The sequence below is a fragment of the Dufourea novaeangliae genome, unplaced genomic scaffold, assembly GCF_001272555.1.
Source record: "Dufourea novaeangliae isolate 0120121106 unplaced genomic scaffold, ASM127255v1 scaffold124, whole genome shotgun sequence".
In the NCBI taxonomy this organism is placed as follows: Eukaryota; Metazoa; Arthropoda; class Insecta; order Hymenoptera; family Halictidae; genus Dufourea; species Dufourea novaeangliae.
Window position 1 is genome coordinate 3,203,596 of NW_015374010.1, and position 10,178 is coordinate 3,213,773.

General features: G+C 32.6%; 1 protein-coding gene across 1 annotated transcript; it reads right to left on the reverse strand.

The window, feature by feature from the left end:
• Positions 1-1,158: 1,158 nt before the first annotated feature.
• On the reverse strand, positions 1,159-5,478 carry LOC107188338 (RNA polymerase II-associated protein 1). Its single transcript, XM_015576614.1, has 8 exons — positions 4,999-5,478; positions 4,218-4,908; positions 3,633-4,137; positions 3,378-3,547; positions 3,138-3,297; positions 2,771-3,050; positions 2,578-2,681; positions 1,159-2,494 (listed from the first exon to the last, which is right to left on the reverse strand). The coding sequence occupies exons 1-8, from the start codon at positions 5,476-5,478 to the stop codon at positions 1,159-1,161; spliced, it is 3,726 nt and encodes a 1,241-aa protein (XP_015432100.1).
• Positions 5,479-10,178: the final 4,700 nt, after the last annotated feature.

Sequence of the window (10,178 nt, forward strand, 5' to 3'; positions counted from 1 at the left end):
AGTTGTTTAACAACAGTTTCTTTCTTTACTTTTCAATTATACTTCATCACAAAAAGTTTTGTACAATTTAATATGCTTGGACACGAAACTTGCAATGAAATATCACGTAATGGTTACTGTTGCGCCATAAGAGGGCACATGGAATTACGTTACCGCATAATTACAGTCGCTGTTATTAGACTCGTACTTATTGCGTTCCATAAATTCTACGACACATTTATACGCGAATAAGAAAATCGAACGCATTCTATTTACTTCTACTAAAAATTATTCTACCCTTCACATGGTTGCATATGTACTTTGAATACTCGTTTTCAAACAATAATTTCATTGTATGTAATTTCTTGAAATTACAACAGTTAACAATTACTTATGTAATTCTGTTATTAATATGCATATCCCTTTATAATTATATAAGTCTGCGTTTTTTGTAGTTCTACTTTAAAATGGAACTGATAAGTATTACTTCGAATTTCTGGCACTGTGACAGAATAAATTTATAAAAAAGCTGTATAAATCTTCACTTCTCAATTACTATAAAAGTATTTTATTATAAATATAATTATGATTGTTTTTTTTATGTTTATGTTAACAGATTGAGTATGTTATGTATGTAATGGTAATATAAATATGGACAATATTTATAAGCCACATACAATAACGTGTAACATAGATTACTAAATTATTAATAAACAAACAAATTTCCAATATATATTATACTTTTTAGATTGTAGCACTCTCTTATTAAAAGCTCTGGCAATCAGCGAGAACGACCAAGCAGTGCCTCTATGCTTTGCGTAATTGTAAGCACAGATTGTTCCTATTCTTTAATTATGTAATCAATTGATTTTCTAATAATACTGGTATATGTATACATTATGTCTGATTAAAATGAGTTCTTTTACCCTTTACGCATATCCTTTAATATTCTGAAATATAACATGTATTCAATGCTCAGATGTCAAAAATATAAAATTATTATTTATGTAACAGATCACACTTCAATTTATATCATACAAACAAATACTTACAGTAATCCTTACATTATTACGTTATAATAATTCTTCCAATATGGATACAAAGTAGTTTGCATCTATGTTGTTTAAATTAATTTACAATTTTTTCAAGACTTTTCGAATAGGTGGTAAGTATTTATATTTATAATGCAGGTGATTCATAATTTAATAGAAGAGCAGCCAAAGCTTTATTAGGTATTTTTGTTAGCTGTGTTCTCATTCTTACTGCTAATTTATTTGTCTGTTTCAAATACATCGCAGAATGATGCATAGCAATTGCATAAGGAATTGGGCACCAATTTCGGTTGACAATTCCTCTGACAAGAGCCGTTATGTAACTTTCTATTAGGGATGTATCTTCCTCAAGAGGATGCAAATATTCTTTTAGCGGAATAATTAATTGTTCTATGGGTAATTTAATGTACCGAAGTGCACCTGCGTGCTCCGACCATAATAATTTTCTATAATGAACATCGTGTCTTTGCGCAATTGGGACCAATAAAGTCATTGAGTAACCATAGTCACCGTAAGAAGTCGAACAAAAGTGTTCGCACATAGCGGTAAATAGATCAGTAAACGAATTCAATCCTGGCAACTCTACTGTAAAATCAAGTTTCTTATAATGACTTTTTAATAAATTTGAAATGGCTCTGGTAAGCAAAGCAGAAACGTCGTTATTTAAATACACTGTATCACATAGATATACTAAAACCAATCTGCTAAACCTCAAGCTTTGTGACAGTTTCTCAACTAAGTCGGGTAATATCAACTCTAAACTCAGTACAGTTAGGATAGTAAATTTGTTCTCATCGTTATATTTACTAATATTTCTACACTTTGTATAAATGTGTACTGTTGGTAAATAGAGCCAATCTTTAGGCATTGCAGCTTGACTCCATTCTCCATTCAATGGTACATACTGCTCATATGTAGCTGCTACGTTGCGAGTTAGATTTAATTTAATATCTTCTACGTTTGAATTCAAGTTTAATTTGTCCAATTCATTCGCTATTACCCCTAACCTTAATTTGTCCTCCGATAAAGCACTTCTTAACATATTCTTTACATCAGATGGGAGATCAGCTGGTAAGGCTGATACTAGTTTAACAGCAATTTTCCAAATAATATGCATTATTTCATTGTCCAGTCTGTTTCTAGTAATGGAGGCTGCATTGACTATTGCAGTCAAGAACGATAATTCGGATCTCGTGTACCATGATCTTTCTAAACACCAGTCACTTGTTTCTAATTTTTTTAAATATTTACGAACTTGTGGAAGATTGAGCACTGCCTGAATTTCTTCTACGAAAGAATGATTAACAAAGACCTTTAAAACAGTTGCAAGAAAAGATACGCACGAGGACTGAGACACTGTAGGCTGCAATTGTCCATATTGAGTTAATACACCAAGGTGAGGAAGACAAGAAGGCTCACGTTCTGTAGCTGGACTGTAATCACTCAACAAATTTGAAGTAGAACTGCAAAAATTTTATATGCTGTTTTATAGTTTCATACTTTCCCTAAGAAAAAACATAATATAATAAGAAATTAAGACACTTACCCTAGTTTAGAGAACACCTGTGATCGGGATATACACAACATTTTAACTGCAGACGTATCACTAACTGCCAGTAATGTTTCCGCGATAAGTTTTGTATTACCCCACTACAAAAGTATACAAGTTTTGTAGGCATTTGACTTTTATGACATTCATGACACATATATAAAACGTAATAAATCAAATCTGAACCTACTGTAACGTTTGTTAAGGATTGTAATTGCATATTCCATTTTGCTAATAAAACTGATATATTTGCTTTTAAAGGTGTCAAGCAACTAGCAACAGCTATTAAAGCTGCTGCATATTCACAAGATAGCTCGGATGCATTACGAATATCATGATTGCTTAACAAAAGTTGCAACTGAGTCACAAGAATTAACTGTGCTCCAGTCAAGCTGTCCATTGCCTCTCCTTGTAGTAGTAATAGTTTCCATAATCGTAGACTCTCAATGCCGAGATTAATGCTTCCTTGTCTAACAAAATAAATATCATCTTTTACGTTTGTTACATATAATGAATTGTACTATCGAAATAAAACTAAAAATAAATTTCACAATTACCCTGTAGTGTAATTGAGATATGATATAATGCGTTCTACTATTTTAAGTCTGTTTAACTTTTGAGCAATGGGTTTTTCTCCATAGCAGAGTAAAACGCGACAAAATCTAACAGCAGCGGTAACAGGAACTCCATATACATTATTTATAGTATCGACCGTTGCTGCAAAAAAGAAAAATGTACCATGTTATTGTCAATCTATTCAAACATGAAATGTTTTAAAAAGTAAAACAAATATCAACCTAAAGGATCTGCAGATAGTGGCACAAAAAATTTAATTATTATCTCTAATAAAGTCGGAGTGTTTGCAACATTCAATGCAGTTATAGGTGAATGCCTTACAAGTCTGGCTAATATTTCTAATGCGCATGTTACACCAACAGGCGATGGCCGCATTTCACTTAAAATATACCTGCAAATAATTTTACGTTATTAGTTAAACTTTTTATAATACACACACACTTACTTATCAATGAAGATAAAATTATGAAGTATACCTAATTCTTAAAAGTATATCAGTTCTTAACAAAGCAGCTATTGTATCAAACTGTGCCAACTCATGGTCTTTCAAGCTGCTTGTATCAGGAACATCCGTTTTCGGTGTCTTTAAAACAGGTTCATTGTAATTTTCGAAACCATACAGTCTATCCAAACAAACTTCGTCTGCTTCACTGAATAACAATGCTCTAAGTGTTTGCAAAGTTGCTGTAACCACAGCGATCGACGTGTCGTCCAAGGAAAATCTCAGTAGTAATACGAGATTCTTTTGACTTAGCGCTGTCAAAGGTGCTGGTTGTAATGCTTTGTCGTACCAGCCATTACGACTTTTTTCCATAATATTCGCTAATGTCGTGAGAGCAATACACCGTTGCTGTTGCGTCGCCGATCTGCTTAATTGTAGCAATTCTTGTAAGGAATAGCCAGGACGTTCAGGTTCTTCACCATGATGATGGAGACCTTGATCAACCGGTACACTTTCATCCTTATATGGCAACAATAAACCTGTTACAAAATATTCAAAAGTGGATATATGTTATATTCGTAACACATATTTTTAATTAAATTAATTCAAGAGGATATACCGTTGAAATTAAAGCGGGCATTATATGGTTCATCTGGAGTAGGTTCTTGTTGTTCTTGTGCTGGTACGTCTTCCATCCATTTTAATTTTTCAAGTTCGAGGGAGTCCATATGTACCCAACCCTTCTCTTTAGCTCGTTCCATTAACTCTTTAAGAGGTTTTGGTATACTCTCAGGTTCATCTATTTGCATTGGTGTGGCAGCATTATTTTTAGACGAACCTTGACTATTCTCATTAGATATCTCTTCGGGTTTGTCAACTTCCATCTGTGTCACATCATTATCTTTAGAAGCACCTTCATTGTCTTTAATGGAAATGTCTTTTGTAATCAATTTTTCTTCATCCATGTAAGTTACGTTTTGTTTTCTATGAGGATCATTAGATTCCTCAATTTCTTCTTGATTCTTCTTTCTTTTCTGCTGTTTATTTCTCTTATTTTTTAAAAATTGAATTAACTCTGGTTTGAGAATCGTCTCAAGTTTACTTTTTTCTGTCAATATATCTTCTTGAGTCATTTGACTTAATCGCTCTACATTTTCCTTATGTATTTCAGTTGCCCATGATCCTTCTACTATAAAACTGCTTTCATTAGCCGATAAAGATTTGCTACCATAAGAGTCTTCTACTTTAATGGCTGATTGATCTTGTGGGGAAACTTGTTGCGAAAATAAACTCTGATTACCATCACTTTTCTGAAAAATATTAAGTATTAAAATACCTGCTTGTTAATCTTTCTTTCTTTCTAATTCTTTTTTACTAATAAAATGATGCATGTAACATACCATACATGTAGAAACAAAAACTTGTGGGAAACCTCTGTCTGAGCCACATAAAGACTTGCTTCCATTAAAATTACCCTTGCACGAATCAAATTTTTTTTCAATGATATTACCTAATATTATATTAGATGGTGCTATTGGTACATTTTGAACAGCCTCTTGTGGTCCTACACTTAAATTGCTCTGAATTCTTTCTTTAACTACAGGATTTATAACGTCACCACCAGTTTGTGAAGTAGAAACCCTGTCATGACTTTTAAGTTTCTTTAGCTCAGAAAATCTTGACCTTACTTTGCGAGTACTCGATTCTTTCTTGAGTGGTTCAGTAGAAGCAGCATCGCTAATAGGTTTACTTGAACTACGTAAGTTAATTACTTTTGCAGATGGTTGTTGTTTATTTTTCAAAAATTCTTCTTGCATGCGGAATAATTCCTCTTCGCTGTCAGTTGGCTTAGGCCGCTTCAGAATTGGACTTCCATTCATGGTTTTCAAATAATTAAAAAATGCTCACAATAAGTTGTAACTTCTATTGTAAATATATGATAATTAAATATGCTTCTTGTTACTGAACACTGTTAGGTTACAAACATTATCGGCACCATCAGTATTTATAAAATATGACTTAATGATTTGTTTCTTAAAGATGCTACTTCAGAGACTTTTGAGTGCGTTTCATAGTACCTTTTATTTTATAACAATAAAAAAATCTGTGGCTTTTTTGAAAATATTCTTTACACTTTACACGCGAGTACGACCATTGACGTTTTACCCTTTCGCTTTCAAGGGCAAGCTTTGACAAATTTCGATCACAGAAATCTTATTCTTCCAAGAGCATTTTTAAGAATTTGTGTGATTGTGCTACTATAATTACTTGCAAAAGCAAAGAATATTAAAAATTTGATGACGGTACTAACATTTGAAATTTTTTTAGTGTCAATACCCGACGTTAGCGATGAAGCATGAATTCTGAGCATTATCACATAGCATAAATGAAGCATTATATATTACATTACGAAACTAATCTGACCAGTTGCTGCATTCTTTGACACTAATTTTCAAGAAAATAAAACTTCTGTATTTCACTTAATTTGAGAGACACGTAGCTGGATATTAACATACGTTCATTATTTAATTACTCGCAATAAATAAAATTTTTTGAAGTAAATAACGTGTAAGTAAATTCATATGTAAAAATTTACCAATTACCAGAAAGTAATTGTTCGTGCGTATTAAAATTCTTACAATAGGCAGTAAAACTATTCACACTCCCATATAAATTATAAATATGTAGATGTTAATGAAAGCGGTGTATATATTCTCCCACATGTAGATTTGATAAACTATTTTTGAAACTACATCTATTCTGAATTTATCTGTTACAAATATACAAATGTAAGGCAAGATATAAAAACGAATAAAACAAGAACATGTAAAAAGTAACATTAATAAAAATGTCCATTAACGATGCATTTAGAATAAATTGTCTTGTTGTTAAGTGAAAAAATATATACTTTTCCGTTTTATGTTTCATGTTTCATGACTGTCATATTTATCCCTTAACCTTAAACTAAAGCATCGGATATTTTTATTCTCGTGAAATCATATAGATACACGTATTATGAATGGAATATATAACACTTCATTTGTGCTAATAATACTCAGAATTCATGCTTTATCGGTAACGTCGGATATTGACACTAAAATGGTAACAGGGCTACGTAGCCCTATGAACATGGGACAGAAAAAAGCATGGGATGATAGGTCTATTCTATACCTAGTCGGTGGTAATAGCAATGATAATATCTTTTATATAGATTGTATTTCATAAACTTTGGCGCTATTGTCAAGTTGATGGGAAGTATTTATCGTAGATGGCGTTTGGGAAGCAACGCAGAACGTAGATTTCAAAACTTCGAGAGGACGGCAGCAAAATTAATGTTCTCCATACACAACAAATTGGAGTAATAAATTTTCGAGGATTGGCCAGGGTATTTATGCAGTTCGAATTCCTTTATTAATCGTAGAGTAAATTGGAATACAAGTTTTTGAAAATTGGTCAAACATGTGAACCAAACATGTGGCTATGAGATTGTTTATAACCAAAGGACTACTACAAAACTAAATTTTCGCGAAATCGTCTTTGTGCCTATATTTTACCGTTTCATGAGGGTCATTCCTCGCTGAGTTAATCTCGGGTTGGTACATATAAGAAAAGTATATTGTAATATAATACAGTGGTGAATATTTTATTTCGTTGAAATAGAAAGTGCAGTGGGGAGAGGAGGACCTATCTTAACCTACGGATTAACCAATCACGTACCTCGTAAGATAACCGAATCAACCGATTGTAACCAATCGTAGACAACCTAAGGGCCTGAGGGTCAGTTGTCTCGGGGAAGCTGGAGTGATTAGACATAAAATGATCTTGCTCATGTCGAAGTACGTATTATTACCTTCCACTTCTAATTATTTACACTATTAGTACTTTCGTTAGCTCTCTATCGCTACTTTCGTTTAATATTTATTCAATTCAGTGTGAATGATCGTAAATTAATTCGGTATTGCGGGTTAAAGTGAACCTTTACACTTACGTTCTTCCCCCGATACCAATTAGTATTTACGCAGTTTTTGTTGAATTTGCAACCTTTGGCGACACTCTTCGAGTCAATAATTGTTTCGTTGTGAATCATCCATTGTTAATTTAGTATAATCACTCGGTATTAACGGTTATTTTCTGTTTCAGTATTCCGGCTGGAAAAAACGCGCCACCGACGCCATGATCGTTTACTCTCCGTTCAGACACAATTTGGCGGGAAATTGGTGAAGTCTGGTAAGTTATTACAACAAATAGATGACATTCCACTACATATTTTTATTTTATCGTATTTTGACTGTTTTTGATCGCCAGCATAATCGCGATTTCGTGAAAGACAAACGAGAATTCTTTCGAAACATACTTTAAATTTAAATGCATAATTGAAGCATTCAATATGGCTTCCTTGACCTTTAGAAAATTTAAACGACAATACTTCCAGACATTCAGATTAGAAATATGTACTCGTAATTTACTGCATTCCGGTCACGAAATTGTTTTCATATTAATAATTTTACGTGTCTATTCTTATGAAGTCATTGTATTTTTTTACAATTACGTTTGTAAGTCGAATTATACATATAGAAGCTGCGTAGTTACTCGTGATCAAAGCTTGAGTAAATAAAGAAACTTTATTATTTGCAATGATTTTCTGAATATATTTACAAAATTCGGGACGTCGTTTAGACAGCAAGAACGAGCATGCTTATAATTATAACAACGAATGTCTAATATAATAGATTAATAACAAGTATATAGGAATAATAAATATATATAAAAAAATTTAAGAATTCTTCTGAATTATTTGTTAAGTATTATACTTTTGGGTAGTTAAACTCATATTTTCATATTTAACCTCATATTTACCATCCAAAGGCAATATTTTTTCCTTAAACACTTTGTCTTACCTTTCTTTCAGAGAATTTAGTGGCCGTGCGCAATGCGGTCGAGTAAAGTCAGTGTTGACATGGTAGAAAGTTATTTGTTTATTAGGAGCGAACTGGTTCTAAGTAGAATCTCATCGGAGATGCTAGGTTCTCGCGAAAGTAGAGTCAGTGTTTATTGCGTATTATCAATTACTTTCAGAGTGTCGGGACACTCTGCTTTTTGAGTTGCGAAAGTAGAGTTGTTTGTTCGCCGGCTGGAGTCTGCGGTCTTGATTATTACTCTTTTATTTTTCTTGCATTTAAAAATGTTCAGTCGCGATAGTAGATTCAGTGCATCATTGAAGAGGATGTTTTTGGACGAAGATCTACCAATAGAGATAGTAAGTACCTTTATATTTTTTACTTACACCATTCAATTGAAGCAGTTAGAATTTCGAGAAAAGATAACAACAAATTTTGTTCTCTTTTTTTAGATTAATCACATACTTTATCACTAAACACTAAAGAATGTGCCTCGGGCAAAGCTCACTTTTATCACATATTTCATCACTGAACACTCAAGAAGATGTCCTCGGGCTAAGCTCCAACTTCAAGGATGTAAGTATCTGTATATGTTATTACTTAGATTATGCAGTTGAAATAGATAAAGCTGTGAGAAGAGATTGTAACGTATTTTGTTCCTTCTTTTTCAGAATCTTCTCGGAAACACAAGATGCATCTCTTACACGGAGTCCTTCTATCATCCGGTGAGTCGCATGCTTTTTTATTCCTCTCATATCCAGTCATGCTGTAGAATGATTCGTTTGAAGCGGCAGGGACGACTGGTTGTATACGTGCTTTTGGCGAGTGAACGCGGATGTGCAATCACATCCCTGAGTAGTAACATTGATCTGTTGTGTTTCTTAGCTAGGCTAGGGTCTTCTTGTACGCCGCGTTTATTATTATTAGTAATACCATTCTAGAGCAATTTTAGATTCCGAGGGAGCAAATTGGGAGCAATTTTTGAAGATATAAATTGTTAAGAAACACTAATATTCGGCGCCAACTATTTTTCGTTCTTTTACAGCCCCAAAGGCTGTAATAAATAAGCTGTTACTATATACATGAAGGAATTGTGTGTACCATCTACTGTTAAACAGTATGCACTTTTTGCCTAGTAGTTTGAGTGGTGTACCGTAGATGGTACCACGGGAGATTTTAATTTGATTTTTTTTACATATCTGATATATCATAAAACATGAATTACATATCTACTAATTATCTTACATTACATAAGCCTATCCACAATGAATTATGTTAGTCTTTAATTTAAGTGTACTCTTCGGTCTTTTTCATAGAAATCGCAACAGTGTAGCAACATTTACCAACTATCAATAATGTACTGTCATCTGGAATGTGTGCAGTAGTTTTTAATCAATTTGCAGGTATCATTTGAAGATTCCTATTCAAAAAATATTTTTAATTGTTTGTTATTATTTCTTAAAAGTCCTATTATATTTCTTTTATTACATGCAATTGTTTATATAATATTAAATATTATACAATTATTAATACATAGTATATATACAATATTTGAAGTACAGTAAAACCTGTTTTTGTGCGGTCCTTTTTTATGCGATTTTATTTTTATGCGATTTGTTTTGTGCGATTTTATTTTTGTGCGATTTTTTTTGTGCGATTTTTTTTTATGCGTTATATGAATT